This window comes from Oreochromis aureus, linkage group 14, assembly GCF_013358895.1.
Source record: "Oreochromis aureus strain Israel breed Guangdong linkage group 14, ZZ_aureus, whole genome shotgun sequence".
In the NCBI taxonomy this organism is placed as follows: domain Eukaryota; kingdom Metazoa; phylum Chordata; class Actinopteri; order Cichliformes; family Cichlidae; genus Oreochromis; species Oreochromis aureus.
In genome coordinates, this window is record NC_052955.1 from 16,662,435 (window position 1) to 16,685,773 (window position 23,339).

The 23,339-nt window shown below is 40.8% G+C and overlaps 2 protein-coding genes across 2 annotated transcripts; both read right to left on the reverse strand.

Annotated features, from left to right (window-relative positions):
* Window positions 1-6,454: 6,454 nt before the first annotated feature.
* LOC120443490 (low affinity immunoglobulin gamma Fc region receptor III-A-like) lies at window positions 6,455-9,745 on the reverse strand. Its single transcript, XM_039622288.1, has 6 exons — window positions 9,673-9,745; window positions 9,546-9,581; window positions 9,129-9,419; window positions 8,358-8,630; window positions 7,818-8,087; window positions 6,455-7,720 (listed from the first exon to the last, which is right to left on the reverse strand). Exons 1-6 carry the CDS (start codon window positions 9,695-9,697, stop codon window positions 7,689-7,691), a joined length of 927 nt encoding a protein of 308 aa, XP_039478222.1. The 5' UTR covers window positions 9,698-9,745; the 3' UTR covers window positions 6,455-7,688.
* A 9,259-nt stretch (window positions 9,746-19,004) lies between these two features.
* Window positions 19,005-22,417, reverse strand: LOC116323608 (low affinity immunoglobulin gamma Fc region receptor III-A-like). The gene is made up of 6 exons (XM_031743968.2): window positions 22,264-22,417; window positions 22,137-22,172; window positions 21,712-22,002; window positions 20,915-21,187; window positions 20,367-20,636; window positions 19,005-20,269 (listed from the first exon to the last, which is right to left on the reverse strand). Exons 1-6 carry the CDS (start codon window positions 22,286-22,288, stop codon window positions 20,238-20,240), a joined length of 927 nt encoding a protein of 308 aa, XP_031599828.2. The 5' UTR covers window positions 22,289-22,417; the 3' UTR covers window positions 19,005-20,237.
* Window positions 22,418-23,339: the final 922 nt, after the last annotated feature.

A 23,339-nucleotide genomic window follows, 5' to 3' on the forward strand; every position in this document is an offset into this window, starting at 1 on the left:
TATCCTGATAGCAGGGATCTCTTCCTTCATCAAGAGACCACAAGGAGTCACTGAATAGTTTGATGAGAATGAAAACCATGTGACTCGTGTTTTATTTCCCCCACAGTCACCTGTTATCTGACCCCCCTGTGGGATGTTTTGGACTGATGCGTTGCACAGTCCTCCCCAACAACACCATTTTTCTTCATCTGTTTAATGTGGAAACTTGATATTTTCTAGAATTAGCAAACACAGTTGTTCTGTTTATTTGTTATTGTTATTGTAAAATAAAGGTGTTTGTTTTGTATTTTTTATGATAGATTCATGTTTCATTTAGTTCATATATTTGTTGGAAAGGGTTAAAAATGGATTGGATAAAACAAATAAAAGGGTAGCTAGCATTGATTAAAAACGTGTCTAAAATATGTGATTACAAAAGAAGGGTTTGCTAAAAGTGTAAAGTGCTGTAAAGTTTGTTTGAGGTAGAGTTTGTGATGGTCACATGACCAGAGTTTAGCTGACAGCACATCCATGCATTGTGGGTCAGAACTAGCATGGATACAGAGCTACAGCCACAACAGTAATGTTATTCTGCATGTGGTCTAAGAAGCGCACATGGTAACGGTTTTCATGTACAGTATATTGTATATATAATGTTGTATACATGTGTTATATTGGCGATAAGAAGATATTTTCAGTAATATCCGTTATATTGCATTTTTCCTGTTCCACTAGCTCAAGACTGTTTATTGACACTAACATGAGAGACTTTGATAGGTTCAGAGATATTTACGTTGCAAACTTTATGTTTTCTTTAGTTTTCACAGTGTCTGAAGAAAATAAGAGAGAGAGAGAGAAAAATAATCTTCCGAAGACGTCAGTATGATGCGTCGCCATTGTTTGTTGGACCCCTGTAGTTACAGTTATATCAAGCTAATTGAAATAATACACATTTTACACTTTATTATTGTAGTACTGATGCGGTAGTCTGCTATGAGCTGTTTCTCTTACGGCACTGTGCAAAAAGTCATGAGTCACCCCTCGTGTCTTTATATTTTACCAGGGAAATGGGAAATAGGTCCAGCGATTTATTGAAATGTGGAAATACAGCATATCAGGCAAAAATTAAATTTGTATAATTCTAACAAGCTTGACGATCAATATTTGCTATGATGACCTTCATTCTTGTACACAGTCCAAACTGTCTGAGGCAGTTTTCTTTTAATTTCTTTAAGAAGTCTTCAGGAATAGTTCTCCAGGCTTCTGGAAGGACACTGAAAGCTCGTCTTTGGATTCAGTAATGCTGAGGTTCAGGCTGTGGGGAGGCCAACCCATGACTGATAGTGTCCCTGTGTGTGTGTGTGTGTGTGTTGTTTAAATCCAGGTATGCTTTCATTAAACTGGCAGTGTGAATATATTCAGCTGCTGCCAATCAGTCATTTTCCAGATAGTGGCCATGACAGAGCCTCCACCGTGTTTTTCAGATGGATGTAGACACTTACTCTTCAGCAGAAGAGCATCTATGACACACATCAAACCTCGAAGCAGATGGTCTATGGCAGCAGAAGACCACACCAGGTACCACTTAGTTAAAAACAGGAGACCGAGGCTGCAGTTCACATGGGCTTAACTTAGATTGAGCCTAAAGCAGTTTATCTACATTAAGATATTATAAGATATATAAATAAATAGAATGACACTCCATGTTTTTATACAGTTCACTGCCAAAAATACCACAACCTCATTGCACATGTTTAAAATAAGCTTTTGTTGAGCTGTACTCACAAAATGTAAAATATTATGTTTTGCATTCTTTCGAGCTCATTTGAACCCCTCCAGTGAAAAACTCCCAGTGATTAATTTTCACTGGAAGGGTGTGTTTTCTTGTTCTCTCTTTCTTTTCTCTGATTTATCCTTGAGCCAAGAGGTCTTAAGCAACAGTTCTCAAGGCTTTCTAGGTTTCGCTTTTGGTTTTTAGTCCACTCCTTATACCTGACCATGTTCACAGGAATGTGGTTTTTCTTTCTTTTTTTTTTGTTACAGACAACATAACTAAGGACCATTTTAAATTGTATCTTTAGGCATTTTGTTATTAGCAGCCTGTCACAGAAACATTTTTTGGTTCAATCTGTGAAAATATTGGAAAAATACCAAAGATAAAATAGTTTGAAAGCCACTAATATTATTTTTTGCACCAAAAAGGTGATTGAAACCTCAGCAGGGTATGGAGTGTGTCCTTACAAATCTAAGGAAATTGGACAAGTGGAGGGCAAAAGAAGAAGTGAGAGGCCTAAAACGCTATCAACAGCAGATCACCAGCCACGTCATGAAAAACACATCCTTAAGATATGGTGTCAAGAAGCCACCCTTAAAGTATCCCCCCTTTCCCAGATATCATACAGAACAGTAGACACAGCTAAAATTCTGGGTTAATTCCACTTCATTCCTGACTTGCAAAATCTTGACCATCAGTGTCATGTAAAAAAAAAATTAGGAACCACAACAGTCCATCTGACTTTTCTGTTTTTATTAATCACACACCCATAGATGCAAATATACCAATACTGCCCCAATAAGTTACATTTAAATAAAAGACAGTATTCTGTTCATTTCTCCCATGTCACACAATAACAAACCTATAAGGTAACAAAGACGCAGTTTAAAATGTTTTGAAATACCTGATAAATGGCTTCTGCATACATTCGAGCAGCATTCAAGTTTTTTTTTTAATCTCTTGTAAATATTACAGGATTATCGTCTCCTACTTCATCCAGAGGGAGGATTAACCAACACTGTATAGAAAAATTAAATCACTTCTGTACATCCAGCTTATGACTGGAGGTCAGCCATGAAAAAAAATAAAGTATTTCTACAGGTGTAACTGGAGGATTTGTCGACATTAATGGAAAATGCAACACACACACACAGCACAGATTACAAACAACCACTGGGAGTTCCCCACTACCTCACTAACCCCACCCTGCCCATTACTTTGTTAGATACAACTTGGGAATTAAGGGCCTACATAGCCCGGAGACATACACTTAAAATAAATCCTCATCTGATATTGTCCATTTTATCTTCTCTGTACATAAAAGGGTGAATGTCAAGAGATTTATTCTAAAGACACTTCTTCAGCTAAGAGTCTAAGGGTAGAAACACACACAGACGCTGTGTTTTTCACTTGTATACAAGGGCGGTCACAGAACGCTCACACCAGAGTGGGGGCCCTGTGATGCACGCCCTGTTACCGCTCTGGTCTTTATTTATATACAAAGCAATACAACAGTGAATACGTCTATTCATAGGCAGAGGAATGTTAGTGCGTAGGGAGTGAAGATAAGAGTGGTTCAGGTGTATGTGTGTGTGTTGTGAGATTCAGAAGGACGCAGCCCTTCTTCTTGTTAGAGAGCGCAGATAAAAGTGTCCGGCTCTCCTCTTCCTGCTTGTTCAGCTATTATCGCTGTGAGAAAGAATTTATAAAACAGTCTTGTAGTGGACAACAGTCTAAGTCATCAAAAGGTCAACATACAGTATTCTATCATATGCAAACTTATATCATTAAAAGCTTATACTGACTACTAAGTACAATTTTCCATTGACATTCCCTCCTGTTGTCAGTATAACTTTCAAGTGAGATATCAGTATGTAACATCTTGTTGTACAGTTTCTATCACACCATCATTAATCACACAAAGTCTTCATGTTCCAACAGGTCGGGGTCATCATCATCATCATTTGTCACAGCTATGTATGCAGGAACAGTGGAAACAATTATACGGTTAATCATGAGTTTTAGACATGGCAGGATACATGTTACAAAGACACAAAATAAAAGTGAAAATACAAAAAGGGATAAATAGAATAAATAAGAATAAGAATACAAAGGAATTGCAAGTATTTCAAGTATTTCAAGTATTGAAGTCTATTGAAGTCATCAAAAGGTCAACATACAGTATTCTATCATATACAAACTTATATCATTAAAAGCTTATACTGACTACTAAGTACAATTTTCCATTGACAGCGAAGAAGAGCTGAGGTACTGAAGATGCCACAGTGGGTGACAAGCAGATGTGTATCAGAAAAACTTTGAATGGAGCCGCTCTGCACAGCTGGATTGAGGATATCAGCAAGTCTAAAACTTTAACAGGAGCAGACTGTAACAGTGACAGACCCCTGACTGAGTGTTGCTGGCCTCCAGGAATCTACCTTGTGCTGCCTGTGGTTCAAAATAATCTGAAATGTTAGTAAATACTCTTATTTGCTTTCTGGTGGAGAGTCAGGAGCATTCATACCACTCTGGCAGCTGCAGCCAGCCTAGCCGTGTCCACAGGTGACAGAAATCCACCACCAATGAACTGCTGATCTGTACGAAAGCTTAGACGCTTTGGTTTTTCTACAAACTAATTTACAACAAAACATTTCGCAGTTTTACATTTATTGTTCAGACATGAGAGTGTCATCAAGACACTTATCTTACTCTCTCCAAGAAAGCAAATGAAGCACAACCCAAAAATAACAAACTTGTCAAACTCAGCAGTGTTCAAAAAGGTCAAGAATGAAAGCTTTTCATGTGGATTTCTATAATCGGAGCTATCGCCATCTGGTGGCTTTCTGATAGAATGCAGGTTTTTAGTCAAAATATATTTATAGATGTGTATGTACAGTATGTTTTATATGTATGTATATATATCAGTTCTTTAGAAACGATGACAGTAAAACCTAGGGATGGACCGAGCCGCTATACAGTATCGATATCAGTCCGACCCTGACCTAAATTACTGGATCGGATATCGGGGAGAAAAAAAAAGTAATCCGATCTATTAAATATCACAAAAGCACCTCAAAAAACTTGTGACATGGAGTAACCCATGTAGTGACCTTAGCACGTCGGAGCATTATGCGCCATCTGATAAAGCGGCTGTTGAGTACGATACTTGTCAGCGGTCTGGAGTTCACATTAAAAGCATTTGGAGCCTCGCCACATGCTGCCAAACCAGGTGTTGTGCCAAGGTAGTTATCCCAGACAAAATTTGTCCCCCTCTGCCCACAACAGAGTGAACAGCAGTGGGCTGAGCACACATCCCTGAGGGGCTCCAGTGCTCAGTGTGGTGGTGTTGGAGATGCTGTTACTGATCCGGACTGTCTGAGGTCTCTCCGTCAGAAAGTCCAGGATCCAGTTGCAGAGGGAGGTGTTCAGGCCCAGCAGGCCTAGTTTTCCAATCAGGTGCTGAGGAATGATTGTGCTGAATGCTGAACTGAAGTCTATGAACAGCATTTGTACATATGTGTCTATCAGGTGTGGATGGAGACGCTCAGAGACTGGAATGGAGCGTATGCCAGCAGTGAGGACAACAGCATCTTCTCTGGATTTCTGCTTTACTCAGACAAGCCGTGACACACACTTTGTGCTTACTATCACAAAGTCTGAATACTGGTGGTGCTAGTGTACATGCTGGTCTGCACGTCTTCTATTATTGCCTAGCCTCTTCTTAAGAAGGGATAGTACTCGCCACACACCAATGGTGCTGCAGAGTAGCGCTCCAAAGTTTTGATCGACACCACCCTAGTTAAACATAATGGTTAAATACAGTCCAATTTTTTTTTTAAAAAGACACTCAGTGAGTAAAGCATCCCAAGAAATACCACTGAGTTAATTATTGGAAGATGGCATTCACAAGTAGTAAAAGATCATAAACTAATCTCCAGTTATCCAGATAGAAGAAAGAAAGTTTTTTTTTTAAATGATAAGTGCAAAAGTTTAATATTTAGCATAAAAAATGTATAATTTACCCAACATTTTTGTACACATGCAATGCCTCCTTATGTTAAAGCATCCTACTTAAAAGTAGCAGCAGTAAGTGAGAGATTGTGCAGAAGTTTATTATTCAGCTACCAATGCAAAAGATAAAGCACAAAAATGTGATCAGTGCTTTTTATCTATTTGTCAGCAAGATTACCGTGTTCCTCTACTGATTCCTTCAGTTAACCTTCAAGTCAGTGCCCTGACCCAGTGTAGCCCTTGCCTCATTTGCATAACATGAAAAAGCTCTTTAACCCCTCAGAAATGGACGCTGCCTTTGTTTTGGTCCCACTTTTTTCTCATGATTTAACCGCTGCTTCCTTTTACTTGTTTTCACCTATAATGACCTAAGCTGTGTGAACGTATATGCAAAATGTGAGGAATCTTAATGTAAATCTGGCAAAAAAAAAAGGGACTGCACCCTTGTGTCTTATTAAACCAGTGATTGTAATTCTCCAAAAGTTGAATCTGTTCATCTGGACGTAGCGTTTTGTCCAGATGAACCCACAAAACGCTACGTCCAGATGAACAGATTCAACTTTTGGAGATTTACTTTCCTGGATGATTGAGAATGCATCAAGACAGTGATTGTAATATATAAGAAGTCCTGCTCAAATATGGAGCTGTAAAAAGAAATTGTGTTCACAGAAAATAAAATCCAGCAGTACATAACATTTTGTGAAATACTTTATTTGATTTGAACATGTATGTGTTAGGTATTTCCGACAATTCTGGTACAGCGTTTGATGTCTGTTAACTGGAAATAGTTCAAAAAGATGAAAATTGCACAGGTCAATACAGAACTGTTACAATGACCCAGCGTGATTAGTAGAGGGATTTGGTTTGTAATGTATGCTACGTTGTCATAGAGAGGCTGTGTGGCACCCTGAGTATTTTAAGTGTTAAAAAAAGTCTCAGAATTTGATGAACTTCTTTTAATGTGCCCCCCCGAATCACTTTTTTTTTTTTGCTTTTGTTGTGACAATAGTTGACATCATAGCACAGAGTGAAAAGCTCATTTGCTCCCAACTGATTTGATGCTAAGGCCATATTTAGTTTCGCCAGTAGGTGGCAGTGGCGGCTCAGACAAATGAGTGACTGACAAAGTAATCCCTTATAAAAGCACCGTCAGTAACACAGAACTGCTGTTTTGCTGCGTTTCAGGTGAGAGCGGTAGACGAGCAGTATATAGATTTATGTAAAATTGATACTTATTTAAAGTAACGTGACCAAATAGGGGAGTTAATTCAGGTTTTGGGTAACGCTAATAACGTGGGTGCGCTAGCTAAATGATGTTTCTCTCCTGCATTAGCCTGTAACTGTGTTGTTTCATCAGAAATATGATAGAAGACAATTAGCTGGTTTCAGTGAAAGTAATAAGAAATGTTTTGGTAAACCAGCCAGTACATCATATGTTGTGTATGTTTACTGGTTTATTGTCTATCAGTTACTATGTTTACTAAGGGCTGATTACAGGGCTGTGACACATAATCCCTTACCAAAAGCAACGCAGGCCAGCTATTGTAATGGAAGCTGTCAGTAACACAGAACTGATGGTTCGCTGTGAACCATTGTTTTTCTTCAGTGTGTAACATCTTCTGTGTCCCCAGACATGTTACCAGGTTCCTTGATTCGATTTGCCTGATCTTGAGTTGTAGCTGAGTTAAAAACCTGGTCTGTAGTCAGCAAAGTGGTTGGGACTGGTTGTGAAGTCTTCAGTGGAGGCCCTTGTGATGGTGTGCTCTTTTCTGGAGTGAACTGGATGGGCTGGTGAGAGGAGAGGTTAGGGGAGGTTGGTAATGAAGCAGCAGCAGGTGGGAAGTCGTCTGTGGCTGAAGCACGGTGAAATACTGGCCTTTGGAGTCCAGGATGAATAGGTGGCATCTTCTCAGGTTCCGTTGGGTCAGAGATGAGATGGCCTCTGAGGCTGTGCAACTGTTACACACAAAGTATCACATTTTTAGCAGTTCATTAGGAAGTTTGGGGCTTATCAGTGTAGAACAAATGCTGGGGTAAATTAAATTTAAAATACCTCTTAGTCCAAAGTTTTTGGGTTCACTGGACTTCGAGAGGTCCAACTGAGGCACCCTGGCCTTGCAGCTGTACAGCCCTGGAGTCTGTTTCACTAGATTATAGTTGTCAGAGGTTGCAGGTCCCAGTCGCCTGTTATTTTTGTAGAAATAGAAGTCTATCGGAGGGGCAGGAGCAGGGGCGTTGTATTGCACATGGCAAGTGAGCTTCATCCTCTTCAGCTGAGTATCATAGTTGGGGATGATCTCCAAAATTGGCTGTGACAGAACCTCTGTGACAGAAGACATTGGTTTAATTTAATTAAAAAACAAGTGGTAGGTCATGAGGCTAAGAATATTTATGTTTAATTGTACTAACAGGAATAACTTAACATATATGGGCTTTCTTGCTCAGCATTAAAGGAGAAGGTCAATAGACACCAAGTTTAGCACTAGGTGTAAAGATGGAAGCACTTCTAGGCATATTATCTTGATTAGCATGTTGCCATTTCTTTAACTACACCACAGCTAAGATAAGAACACAGAATTCGGTGTAATCTCACCTAAGATTTGTACATGAGTGCCAGCAGAAGTGACCGAGAGTGTTTGTCTCCTCACATCCCAGGAAGCCCTGCAAGAATATACTCCTAGGTCCTCAAGGCTCAAGTTGGTCAGATAGAAATCTGGCTTGTGACCATTTTGCCTCATTACTTCAACGCCGTCTTTGTACAAAATAATCTCTTCAAGTCGGGGGTTCCCTCTGACACGACATGTCACCTCCAATGTGCTCCCAACAAGTTGAGGATGTCGTGGGACTTGCAGAATCGCCCAGCCACCTACGGAAACACCACAGAGTTACCTCTGAATAACTTCCAATCTTACATTAGTACATAATATTGATGTAATAACATCTAACAATAGTGCATAATGCTACAATGCAAGAAGGGGAGGTTAAGGTACTCTATAATACAGCCTGTACCCCTGATATACTGTCTAGTTATAACATAAGGTGGGGAAACAAAATTTGTACCTCAAAGATCCCACATAAGTACAAAAAACCCCCAAACAGAACAAGTCCTTGTTGTACCAAATTGACATTTTCAGTAGAATTATAGAAGAATAATTATATATTAAACCCTAGAAAATCACAGTATAAGTTGCAGGCTGTATTAAGAAGTGCTACCATCATTCACAGCATGTTTCAGGTAAGCTGCACAGAAAACCTAAAGTTGAAAAGAAGCTTATAGATGCTCCAGTGTTAGGATTAAACAGGAAGAAAGAAGCCTAACTTGCAAAGCAATTATATTTCTTTCATGCAGACAAACAGATCTTACCGTCCACCTTGAGCTCCACAGGGAGACTTTGCTGGGTGCGAATCTTTCCCACCTTTGTATTTCTTGTTCCTTGGCAGTAGTATTTCCCGCTTTCTTGAACTTTGGTATTCCACAGATTTAATTCTTCCCCAGTCTGTGAGAGCTCCTCAGACCCCCTGAACCACAGGTAAGTCCAGTTAGACCTGTGCACATCAGGAATACTGCATCTCAGGCGGGCTCTCTCCCCCGAGAAAATCCTCGAATGTTCTGACACCAACTCAATGTTGGCTCTGAAAGATGCCTCAGTGTGAACTGCAGAAAGAAAGAAGAATACAGTTAAAGCGTCTACTTTGGTAATGAGTGTAAATCCTGTGATCACTTCTAAAATAATATCTGTGCAAATTTAAAATATATTTGTAAAGAATATTTGGCTCATACCATGAGACACAACAATCTGTGAGAGTGCTGAAAAAACTGAAAGAGAAAATAATCAAGTTTAAATGACAGTTACATCAGGTCAGTATTTAAAAGTACATTTTCATTAAATGAGCTGAAGAAAACTCACCAAAGAGAGAGATGAGCTTGTCCATGTCGGAGACTCTTCAAGAAACAGAAACTGATCGAGTATTTATTCATTTCTACTAAAAAGAGAAGTGAAAATGCTTCTTCCCCCCTTGGGGTGTGCCACATGGGAACATCCTTCTTTCCCAAAAAATTTCTACCCTAGGCTAAAATTAGTTTCATGGTAAACCACATCATGTGGCAAATTGTCTTTTATGCTGTGAAGGCATTATTTTGACATGGTCACATTACAGGAAGAATAATTACAAATAAATGGGAAGTGACCATCACAGGAAACATTTCTATCCTGATAGCAGGGATCTCTTCCTTCATCAAGAGACCACAAGGAGTCACTGAATAGTTTGATGAGAATGAAAACCATGTGACTCATGTTTTATTTCCCCCACAGTCACCTGTTATCTGACCCCCCTGTGGGATGTTTTGGACTGATGCGTTGCACAGTCCTCCCCAACAACACCATTTTTCTTCATCTGTTTAACGTGAAAACTTGATATTTTCTAGAATTAGCAAACACAGTTGTTCTGTTTATTTGTTATTGTAAAATAAAGGTGTTTGTTTTGTATTTTCTATGATAGATTCATGTTTCATTTAGTTCATATATTTGTTGGAAAGGGTTAAAAATGGATTGGATAAAACAAATAAAAGGGTAGCTAGCATTGATTAAAAACGTGTCTAAAATATGTGATTACAAAAGAAGGGTTTGCTAAAAGTGTAAAGTGCTGTAAAGTTTGTTTGAGGTAGAGTTTGTGATGGTCACATGACCAGAGTTTGGCTGACAGCACATCCATGCATTGTGGGTCAGAACTAGCATGGATACAGAGCTACAGCCACAACAGTAATGTTATTCTGCATGTGGTCTAAGAAGCGCACATGGTAACGGTTTTCATGTACAGTATATTGTATATATAATGTTGTATACATGTGTTATATTGGCCATAAGAAGATATTTTCAGTAATATCTGTTATATTGCACTTTTCCTGTTCCGCTAGCTCAAGACTGTTTATTGACACTAACATGAGAGACTTTGATAGGTTCAGAGATATTTACGTTGTAAACTTTGTGTTTTCTTTAGTTTTCACAGTGTCTGAAGAAAATAAGAGAGAGAGAGAGAAAAAAAATCTTCCGAAGACGTCAGTATGATGCGTCGCCATTGTTTGTTGGACCCCTGTAGTTACAGTTATATCAAGCTAATTGAAATAATGCACATTATTCAGGAATAGTTCTCCAGGCTTCTGGAAGGACACCGAAAGCTCTTCTTTGGATTCAGTAATGCTGAGGTTCAGGCTGTGGGGATGCCAACCCATGACTGATAGTTTCCCATTGTGTGTTGTTTAAATCCAGGTATGCTTTCATTGAACTGGCAGTGTGAATATATTCAGCTTCTGCCAATCAGTCATTTTCCAGATAGTGGCCATGACAGAGCCTCCACCGTGTTTTTCAGATAGTTAAAAACAGGAGACCGAGGCTGCAGTTCACATGGGTTTAACTTAGATTGATCCTAAAGCAGTTAGGATCAATCCATTCGCTTCCGCTTATCCTTTTCAGGGTCGCGGGGGGCGCTGGAGCCTATCCCAGCTGTCATAGGGCAAGAGGCGGGGTACACCCTGGACAGGTCGCCAGTCTGTCGCAGGGCCAACACACAGGGACAGACAACCATTCACACTCACATTTACACCTAGTGGCAATTTGGATTATCCAATTAACCTATCCCCACAAGCTGCATGTCTTTGGACGGTGGGAGGAAGCCGGAGTACCCGGAGAGAACCCACGCAAACACGGGGAGAACATGCAAACTCCACACAGAAAGACCCCGGCCTGATGGTGGAATTGAACTCAGGACCTTCTTGCTGTGCGACAACAGTGCTAACCACCGTGCCACCGTTATTAATAAGATATATAAATAAATAGAATGACACTCCCTGTTTTTATACAGTTCACTGTCAAAAATACCACAATCTCATTGCACACGTTTAAAATAAGCTTTTGTTGAGCTGTACTCACAAACTATAAAATATTATTTGTAGCATTGTTCTTTCGAGCTCATTTGAAAAATTAATCACTGGGAGTTTTTCACTGGAAGGGTGTGTTTTCTTATTCTCTTTTTCTTTTCTCTGATTTTTCCTTGAGCCAAGAGGTCTTGAGCAGCCGTTCTTGAGGCTCTCAAGGCTCTAGGTATCTTTCTTTCTAGGTATCTTTAGGCATTTTGCTACTAGCAGCCTGTCATAGAAACATATTTTGTGGTTCAATCTGTGAAAATATTGGAAAAATACCAAAGATAAAACAGTTTGACAGCCATTAAATAGTATTTTTAAAACTCAGCAGGGTATGGAGTGTTACCTTAAAAATTTAAGGAAATTGGACAAGTGGAGGGCAAAAGAAGAAGTGAGAGGCCTAAAACGCTAACAGCAGCAGATCACCAGCCACGTCATGAAAAACACACCCTTAAGATATGCTGCCAAGAAGCCACCCTTAAAGTATCCCCCCTTTCCCAGATATCATACAGAACAGTCGACACAGCTAAAATTCTGGGTTAATTCCACTTCATTCCTGACTTGCAAAATCTTGACCATCACAGTCATGTGAAACAAAAAGAACCACAACAGTCCATCTGACTTTTCTGTTTTTATTAATCACACACCCATAGATGCAAATATACCAATACTGCCCCAATAAGTTACATTTAAATAAAAGACAGTATTCTGTTCATTTCTCCCATGTCACACAATAACAAACCTATAAGGTAACAAAGACGCAGTTTAAAATGTTTTGAAATACCTGATAAATGGCTTCTGCATACATTCGAGCAGCATTCAAGTTTTTTTTTTAATCTCTTGTAAATATTACAGGATTATCGTCTCCTACTTCATCCAGAGGGAGGATTAACCAACACTGTATAGAAAAATTAAATCACTTCTGTACATCCAGCTTATGACTGGAGGTCAGCCATGAAAAAAAAATAAAGTATTTCTACAGGTGTAACTGGAGGATTTGTCGACATTAATGGAAAATGCAACACACACACACAGCACAGATTACAAACAACCACTGGGAGTTCCCCACTACCTCAATAACCCCACCCTGCCCATTACTTTGTTAGATACAACTTGGGAATTAAGAGCCTACATAGCCCGGAGACATACACCTAAAATAAATCCTCATCTGATAGTTTGAGAGTTATAATACATGTTTACATATCGTCTGTTTTATCCGCTCTGTTTCCACTGCACAGCTGGATTGAGGATATCAGCAAGTCTAAAACTTTAACAGGAGCAGACTGTAACAGTGACAGACCCCTGACTGAGTGTTGCTGGCCTCCAGGAATCTACCTTGTGCTGCCTGTGGTTCAAAATAATCTGAAATGTTAGTAAATACTCTTATTTCCTTTCTGGTGGAGAGTCAGGAGCATTCATACCACTCTGGCAGCTGCAGCCAGCCTAGCCGTGTCCACAGGTGACAGAAATCCACCACCAATGAACTGCTGATCTGTACGAAAGCTCCTACGCTTTGGTTTTTCTACAAACTAATTTACAATAAAACATTTAGCAGTTTTACATTTATTGTTCAGACATGAGAGTGGCATCAAGCTTCTCATCTTACTCTCTCCAAGAAAGCAAATAAATGCACAACCCAATAATAACAAACTTGTCAAACTCAGCAATGTTCAAAAGTTCAAGATTGAAAGCTCTTCATGTGGATTTCTATAACCAGAGCTATCGCCATCTGATGGCTTTCTGATAGAATGCAGGTTTTTACTCAAAATATTTTTATAGAACAATTGTGGATACAGTTAACAAAAAAAACAAAGGGAAACACGTCACCTTTGGCCCCGGCTGCTTCCCTTGCTCTCTGTTCCAGGAGAAAGTGACGTTCTCACCATCACCGCTCAAAGCCTGAGCCTGAGGAGGCTCCACAGCTAACACCATCTGTTGTTTTCCACCAACTGTCCAGTTGTGATTAGAATTGGCTGTTGTTTCAAGTAATAACACTTTTATTATGAACTCAAAGACTGAATTCTGGTGCCCTGAAAATAATAAGAGTCATGATTTTGAACTGTTTAGCTCCAGCACGGCCATCTCCAGTCAGGAGATAGCCAATTCTGAGGCTGGGATCAGGGCATCCAATTCTTGTTCTTCTAATCCAGTTAAGATATTACAAGATAAATTTTTGATTGGGAGTAATGACGTGACAACTAGCTCACAGTCTCCACTGCCACCTGTAGCAGCTAATTGTTCTAGCGCTGCATTAACTGTGCCAATCTTTCTGCACTGTCCTGTCGATATGTATCTCACAGACCGCTTCTGGGGGAAAGTCGGGCTCTGACGAGTTTGTTTATCCACAGTGTTGGGGAGTAACGGAATACATGTACCGCCGTTACGTATTCAGAATACAAAATATGAGTAACTGTATTCCGTTACAGTTACCGTTTAAAAAGGTGGTATTCAGAATACAGTTACTTTGGTGAAATAAATGGAATACACGGCGGTACTTCCCTGTTTCATATTGTCGCGGGTCAGGACTGTTTAGGTTTGTTTGACAGCTACGTAATGTTGTTCCAGGCGGCAGCGTTACGGTTGCCATGGTTACATAGTGACGCGCTCTCTCTCTGCGTGTTTCCTGGGTGAGAGAGCGCTTTTTTGTTGTTGTTGTTGTGCTAAGCTAATAGACAGAATGCTACAGGCATAGCTCTAAAGCATGTAGCCTGATGGGCAGTGTAGTCCGTGCTGCAGGGAGAATGGACTGCCATACACGTTATGTGTCTGTGAGCGAGGGAGGGAGAGAAAGGAAAAGTCCGAGCTGTCACGGAGCAAAAACGGGAGCTGGAAGCATGTAAATATAATAATAACCACTGCAGCCAAGAAGAGTGCCTGAGGAGCCCATTTGTAAGTAAGCTATTAAGACTCAACTGTACACTGTGTTCGTGTTTTCCTCCGGAAACAATAAGGTCCGTTGGAGCAGCCTTTCAACGCCTCTCTCTGTCTCCCACAAGCAAAGTTGACCCAGACAACAAAGTAAAGCTAGTTTTCGGCTACCAGCCCGACACGAACCCGACGTATTAGCCAGAGGTCCCTTTACTACGTTTCGGACCTTCAGTAACAGTAATAAATCACAGCAATAGTACATTCACGTAGTTGTAAACAGCATGATAATATATTAAGTATTCCAAAGTATTCAGAATACGTTACCCTCATTGAGTAACGTAACGGAATACGTTACAGAATACATTTTGGGGCATGTATTCAGTATTCTGTAGTGGAATACATTTTAAAAGTAACCTTCCCAACACTGTTTATCCACCACATCACTGCCACGGTAATGTGTTGAACTCAACTATGTACACTTCTGAGTGTTTAATGTGTGCCCAGGAACCAAACCATGAGCGTTTAAATCATGTTTTTGCAAACACTCTTGTAATGAATGTTTCTCGTGTGGCTGAACCGGCCCCTTTGGAGTTCGAAAAATTGTCACAGTTGGAGACTGAAAAGACAATGATTTTAGCTTTTCCGTGACTGAGGAGACTGGACTCTCTGCTTTAGAGCCAGCTAAGATAGCCTGCACCAGCCCTGAATTAAGTGAACTGGCTCCCCTGTCACCCACTTTCGGGAGCTGTGTTTTTTGGGGTTTGGGGATTGCTGTGGGGTTGCAAGGGAGGTTGTGCAGCACCTTCAAGTGTCTGCTGGAGGTTCCGGAGAACCCAGCCATCAGTTTGCTGTGACAGCTGGAGGCTCAGCCGAGCCCGCCCAGCATCCTGCTCCATCAGCTGAATATATACAGCCATCACCTGTCTCCACTGGGAGCTCCAGAGAGCCCTCACAGCCACCTGGGTTTCCCACGTCAGCTGGAGGCGTAGCCCAGCCTGTCCTGCATCCTGTCACGCTACCACCTACAAAACCACCTGCAGCTGCTACGCCGCCACCAGCTCATCTGCCTGCAGCTGCCATGCCGTCACCTGCTCAACCGGCCGTGGCATCCACACCGTCGCCTGCAGCTCCTCCATCTGTGACTGCCTCACCGCCACCCACAGCTACCGCTTCACCACTGGCTCCACCGTCTGCCATTTCTACGTCCATGCCTGGTCCTGCCACACCTGGTCCCACCTCGCCTTGCCTCAGCCTGAGGTCAATGCGTTGTTTGGACTAGCCACTGCCAGGTCTGCCACTGCCAAGCCACGTCCAGCGTGCCAAGCCGCCCGAGGGTCATCGCCTGTGCCCGCTTCGCCGCCGCCACTTTCCCCATGGTTGGTCTCCGGACCTGCTTTGCCACAGTCGCTGCCGCTGGCCCCGCAGTCGGCCTCCTGATCTGCTCCATTGCCGCTGCCCCGCGGTTGGCCTCCCGAACTGTTTCATTATAAACTATGTCGGTCGGTCAGTTGACTGGCTGTAGTTGCGGTTGCTCTCATTGTGGTGTACTACACTGGAGCTAAGACTACTCCGAAGCCAAAGTACTAGTACACCAAGAAACCCGGCCCTCAGATCACGGTCCACAGAGGCCTGACAGATTTTCCACTCACACTTATTTTACTCAGGGCCATTTGGAGAAAAAGGCCATGCAGGACCAGCTGGTTTACCTGGGCCACCTGGCATCAGTGGTCCTATGGGCTTCATCTATGGGCTTAAAGGGAGAAAACGGTACGCACTTTAAAATTACTTTATAAAAAAGGAATATTGTGTTATGCTATTTACTCACTGGCCACTTTATTATTTAGGTATGCAAACATAGTCAAGACAACCTGCTGAACTTCAAGCTGAGCATCAGAATGGGGAAAAAAGGATTAAGTGACTTTAAGCATGGCATGATTATTAGTGCCACATGTGCGAAATAACCACTTGTAACAACCAAGGTATGTAGAAGAGTTTCTCTGAATTCACAATACATCAAACCTCGAAGCAGATGGTCTACAGCAGCAGAAGACCGTATTGGTAATCTGGGTTGGATCTCCTTTTGCCTTCAGAACTGTCTTTATTCTTCATGTCATAGATTCAACAAGGTGCTGGAAACATTTTGCAGAGATTTTGGGCCATGTTGACAAGACAGCATCACACAGTTGCTGCAGATTTCTTGAAAAGTACTTAATGTCAGGTTCTAGAAACCAGTTCGGGATGATTTGAGTTTTGTGACATGATTTGTAATCCTGCTGAAAGCAGCCATGAAATAATGGGCACACTCTGATCATAAAGGGATGGACGCGGTCAGCAACAATACTCAGGTAGGGTTCGGTGTTTGAACATTGTTCATTTGGTACTAAGGAGACTGACTGTGCCAAATATCTCCCACACCATTACATCAACCTGAACCGTTGATACAAGGCAGGACAGTCATGCTATTATGTTTTATGATGTTTGTGCCAAATTCTGATCATCTGAAATGTCTCGTTTCGAAACTCTGGACTCATCAGACTAGGCAACATTTTTCTAACTTTCTGTTGACCAATTTTGGAAATCCTATTGAAATTGTAGTTTCCTGTTTTTAGCTGCCAGTAGTGGCACTTGTGTAATCTCCTGCTTAAAGGTTTGATGTGTTTGGAGATACTCTTGTGCATACCTTTTTTGTAAGGAGTGTAGTGGCTATATTAATTTTTTTAGAGTTCTCTTTCTCTTACACATGTATATATATATTTATATACCACACTGCAGATGGACAAGTGACGGTTTTTACGCATTGGTTCTTTAGAAACAATGACAGTAAAACCTAGGGATGGACCGAGCTGCTATACAGTATCGATATCAGTCCGACCCTGACCTAAATTACTGGATTGGATATCGGGGAGAAAAAAAAAGTAATCCGATCCATTAAATATCACAAAAGCACCTCAAAAAACTTGTGACATGGAGTAACCCATGTAGTGACCTTAGCACGTCGAAGCAGTATGCGTCGTGTGATAAAGCGGCTGTTGAGTGCGAGACTTGTCAGCGGTCTGGAGTTCACACTAAAAGCATTTGGAGCCTCGCCACATGCTGCCAAACCAGGTGTTGTGCCAAGGTAGTTATCCCAGACAAAATTTGTCCCCCTCTGCCCACAACAGAGTGAACAGCAGTGGGCTGAGCACACATCCCTGAGGGGCTCCAGTGCTCAGTGTGGTGGTGTTGGAGATGCTGTTACTGATCCGGACTGTCTGAGGTCTCTCCATCAGAAAGTCCAGGATCCAGTTGCAGAGGGAGGTGTTCAGGCCCAGCAGGCTTAGTTTTCCAATCAGGTGCTGAGGAATGATTGTGCTGAATGCTGAACTGAAGTCTATGAACAGCATTTGTACATATGTGTCTATCAGGTGTGGATGGAGACGCTCAGAGACTGGAATGGAGCGTATGCCAGCAGTGAGGACAACAGCATCTTCTCTGGATTTCTGCTTTACTCAGACAAGCCGTGATACACACTTTGTGCTTACTATCACAAAGTCTGAATACTGGTGGTGCTAGCGTACATGCTGGTCTGCACGTCTTCTATTATTGCCTAGCCTCTTCTTAAGAAGGGATAGTACTCGCCACACACTAATGCTGCTGCAGAGTAGCGCTCCAAAGTTTTGATCGACACCACCCTAGTTAAACATAATGGTTAAATACAGTCCAATTTTTTTTTTAAAAGACACTCAGTGAGTAAAGCATCCCAAGAAATACCACTGAGTTAATTATTGGAAGATGGCATTCACAAGTAGTAAATATATGAATCTCCAGTTATCCAGATAGAAGAAAGGAAGTTTTTTTAAATGATAAAAGTGTAAAAGTTCAATATTTAGCATAAAAAATGTATAATTTACCCAACATTTATGTACACATGCAATGCCTCCTTATGTTAAAGCATCCTAATTAAAAGTAGGAGCAGTAAGTGAGAGATTGTGCAGAAGTTTATCATTCAGCTACCAACGCAAAAGGTAAAGCACGAAAATATGATCAGTGCTGTTTATCTATTTGTCAGCAAGATTACCGTGTTCCTCTACTGATTCCTTCAGTTAACCTTCAAGTCAGTGCCCTGACCCAGTGTCACCCTTGCCTCATTTGCATGAAACAAAAAGAAGCTCCTTCGTTTTGGGTCCCACTTTTTTCTCACGATTTAACCGCTGCTTCCTTTTTGGTTGTTTTCACCTATAATGACCTAAGCTGTGTGAACATGTATGGAAAAAGTGATAAATAGAAAAGACAAATGTGTTAAAATAGTCATCACCGATAGGTGCATTATTAATCTTAATGTAAATCTGTCAAAAAATGACTGCACCCCTGTGTCTTATTAAACCAGTGATTGTAATATATAAGAAGTCCTGCTCAAATATGGAGCTGTAAAAAGAAATTGTGTTCACAGAAAATAAAATCCAGCAGTACATAACATTTTGTGAAATACTTTATTTGATTTTAACATGTATGTGTTAGATATTTCCAACAATTCTGGTACAGCGTTTGATGTTTGTTAACTGGAAATAGTTCAAAAAGATGAAAATTGCACAGGTCAATACAGAACTGTTACAATGACCCAGCGTGATTAGTAGAGGGATTTGGTTTGTAATGTATGCTACGTTGTCATAGAGAGGCTGTGTGGCACCCTGAGTATTTTAAGTGTTAAAAAAAGTCTCAGAATTTGATGAACTTCTTTTAATGTGCCCCCCGAATCACTTTTTTTTTGCTTTTGTTGTGACAATAGTTGACATCATAGCACAGAGTGAAAAGCTCATTTGCTCCCAACTGATTTGATGCTAAGGCCATATTTAGTTTCGCCAGTAGGTGGCAGTGGCGGCTCAGACAAATGAGTGACTGACAAAGTAATCCCTTATAATAGTAGCACCGTCAGTAACACAGAACTGCTGTTTTGCTGCGTTTCAGGTGAGAGCGGTAGACGAGCAGTATATAGATTTATATAAAATTGATACTTATTTAAAGTAACGTGACCAAATAAGGGGAGTTAATTCAGGTTATCCTTGGGTAACGCTAATAACGTGGGTGCGCTAGCTAAATGATGTTTCTCTCCTGCATTAGCCTGTAACTGTGTTGTTTCATCAGAAATATGATAGAAGACAATTAGCTGGTTTCAGTGAAAGTAATAAGAAATGTTTTGGTAAACCAGCCAGTACATCATATGTTGTGTATGTTCACTGGTTTATTGTCTATCAGTTACTATGTTTACTAAGGGCTGATTACAGGGCTGTGACACATAACCCCTTACCAAAAGCAACGCAGGCCAGCTATTGTAATGGAAGCTGTCAGTAACACAGAACTGATGGTTCACTGTGAACCATTGTTTTTCTTCAGTGTGTAACATCTTCTGTGTTCACAGACATGTTACCAGGTTCCTTGACTCGATTTGCCTGATCTTGAGTTGTAGCTGAGTTAAAAACCTGGTCTGTAGTCAGCAAAGTGGTTGGGACTGGTTGTGAAGTCTTCAGTGGAGGCCCTTGTGATGGTGTGCTCTTTTCTGGAGTGAACTGGATGGGCTGGTGAGAGGAGAGGTTAGGGGAGGTTGGTAATGAAGCAGCAGCAGGTGGGAAGTCGTCTGTGGCTGAAGCACGGTGAAATACTGGCCTTTGGAGTCCAGGATGAATAGGTGGCATCTTCTCAGGTTCCATTGGGTCAGAGATGAGATGGCCTCTGAGGCTGTGCAACTGTTACACACAAAGTATCACATTTTTAGAAGTTCATTAGGAAGTTTGGGGCTTATCAGTGAAAAACAAATGCTGGGGTAAATTAAATTTTAAATACCTCTTAGTCCAAAGTTTTTGGGTTCACTGGACTTCGAGAGGTCCAACTGAGGCACCCTGGCCTTGCAGCTGTACAGCCCCGGAGTCTGTTTCACTACATTATAGTTGTCAGTGGTTGCAGGTCCCAGTCGCCTGTTATTTTTGTAGAAATAGAAGTCTATCGGAGGGGCAGGAGCAGGGGCGTTGTATTGCACATGGCAAGTGAGCTTCATCCTCTTCAGCTGAGTATCATAGTTGGGGATGATCTCCAAAATTGGCTGTGACAGAACCTCTGTGACAGAAGACATTGGTTTAATTTAAGAAAAAAACAAGTGGTAGGTCATGAGGCTAAGAATATTTATGTTTAATTGTACTAACAGGAATAACTTAACATTGTGGGAAATATGGGCTTTCTTGCTCAGCATTAAAGGAGAAGGTCGATAGACACCAAGTTTAGCACTCGGTGTAAAGATGGAAGCACTTCTAGGCATATTATCTTGATTAGCATGTTGCCATTTCTTTAACTACACCACAGCTAAGATAAGAACACACAATTCGGTGTAATCTCACCTAAGATCTGTACATGAGTGCCAGCAGAAGTGACCGAGTGTGTTCGTCCACTCACATCCCAAGAAGCCCTGCAAGAATATACTCCTAGGTCCTCAAGGCTCAAGTTGTTCAGGTAGAAATCTGGCTTGTGACCATTTTGCCTCATTACTTCAACGCCGTCTTTGTACAAAATAATCTCTTCAAGTCGGGGGTTCCCTCTGACACGACATGTCACCTCCAATGTGCTCCCAACAAGTTGAGGATGTCGTGGGACTTGCAGAATCGCCCAGCCACCTACGGAAACACCACAGAGTTACCTCTGAATAACTTCCAATCTTACATTAGTAAAGCAATGGGAGAAATTCACTAATTTCCTAACATTTAATGTAATAACATCTAACAATAGTGCATAATGCTACAATGCAAGAAGGGGAGGTTAAGGTACTCTATAATACAGCCTGTACCCCTGATATACTGTCTAGTTATAACATAAGGTGGGGAAACAAAGTTTGTACCTCAAAGATACCACATAAGTACAAAAAATCCCCCAAAAAACAAGTCCTTGTTGTACCAAATTGACATTTTCAGTAGAATTATAGAAGAATAATTATATATTAAACCCTAGAAAATCACAGTATAAGTTGCAGGCTGTATTAAGAAGTGCTACCATCATTCACAGCATGTTTCAGGTAAGCTGCACAGAAAACCTAAAGTTGAAAAGAAGCTTATAGATGCTCCAGTGTTAGGATTAAACAGGAAGAAAGAAGCCTAACTTGCAAAGCAATTATATTTCTTTCATGCAGACAAACAGATCTTACCGTCCATCTTGAGCTCCACAGGGACACTTTGCTGGGTGCGAATCTTTCCCACCTTTGTATTTCTTGTTCCTTGGCAGTAGTATTTCCCGCTGTCTTGAACTTTGGTATTCCACAGATTTAATTCCTCCCCAGTCTGTGAGAGCTCCTCAGACCCCCTGAACCACAGGTAAGTCCAGTTAGACCTGTGCACATCAGGAATACTGCATCTCAGGCGGGCTCTCTCCCCCGAGAAGATCCTCGAATGTTCTGACACCAACTCAATGTTGGCTCTGAAAGATGCCTCAGTGTGAACTGCAGAAAGAAAGAATACAGTTAAAGCGTCTATTTTGGTAATGAGTGTAAATCCTGAGATCACTTCTAAAAAAGTGACAAAATAATATCTGTGCAAATTTAAAGTATATTTGTAAAGAATATTTGGCTCATACCATGAGACACTACAATCTGTGAGAGTGCTGAAAAAACTGAAAGAGAAAATAATCAAGTTTAAATGACAGTTACATCAGGTCAGTAGTTAAAAGTATACTTTCATTAAATGAGCTGAAGAAAACTCACCAAAGAGAGAGATGAGCTTGTCCATGTTGGAGACTCTTCAAGAAACAGAAGCCGATCGAGTATTTATTCATTTCTACTAAAAGGAGAAGTGAAAATATCCCCCCCCCCCCTCGGGGTGCAACACATGAGGACATTCTCTTTTCCAAACAATTCTCTACCGTAGGCTAAAATTAGTTTCATGGTAAACCACATTATGTGGCAAATTAAAGAACAGTCCTCCCCAACTACACTTTTTTTCTTCATCTGTTTAATGTGGAAACTTGATATTTTCTAGAATTAGCAAACAATTCTGTTTATTTGTTGTATCAAGCTAATTGAAATAATGCAAATTTTACACTTTATTATTGTAGTATTGATGCGGTAGTCTGCTACGAGCTTTTTTTTCTTACAGCACTGTGTAAAAGTCATGAGTCACCCTCGTACCTTTATATTTAGCCAGGAAAATGGGAGATAGGTCCAGTGATGTATTGAAATGTGGAAATCTACACGGAAATACAGCATATGAGCCAAAAATAAAATTCGTACAATTCTAACAAGCTTGACAGTTAATATTTAGTATGATGACCTGTATTGTTTTACACAGTCCAAACTGTCTGAGGCAGTTTTCTTTTAATTTCTTTAAGTAGTCTTCAGGAATAGTTCTCCAGGCTTCTGGAAGGACACTATTGTCCATGACTGATAGTGTCACATTTTGTGTGTGTGTGTGTGTGTGTGTGTGTGTGTGTGTGTGTGTGTGTGTGTGTGTGTGTGTCTTTTAATCCAGGTATGGTCTTACTGAATTGGCAGTGTGAAAATATTAAGCTGCTGCCAATCAGTTATTTTCCAGATAGTGGCCATGACAGAGCCTCCACCATGTTTTTTTTAGGTAGATGTAGCCACTTACTGTTGTATCCTCCTACATTCTTTTAAATATATTTTGGGGGGCTTTTTCTGGTATTATTAGATAGTGCAGTGAAGAGTGAAAAAAAAAACTGTTTACCACTGCATTTTCAGAAGTTAGTAATCTGCTGGGATTTTCCCCGCACAACCATCTCTAGAGTTTACAGAGGTTAGTTAAACCCTCTTAGTTAAAAACA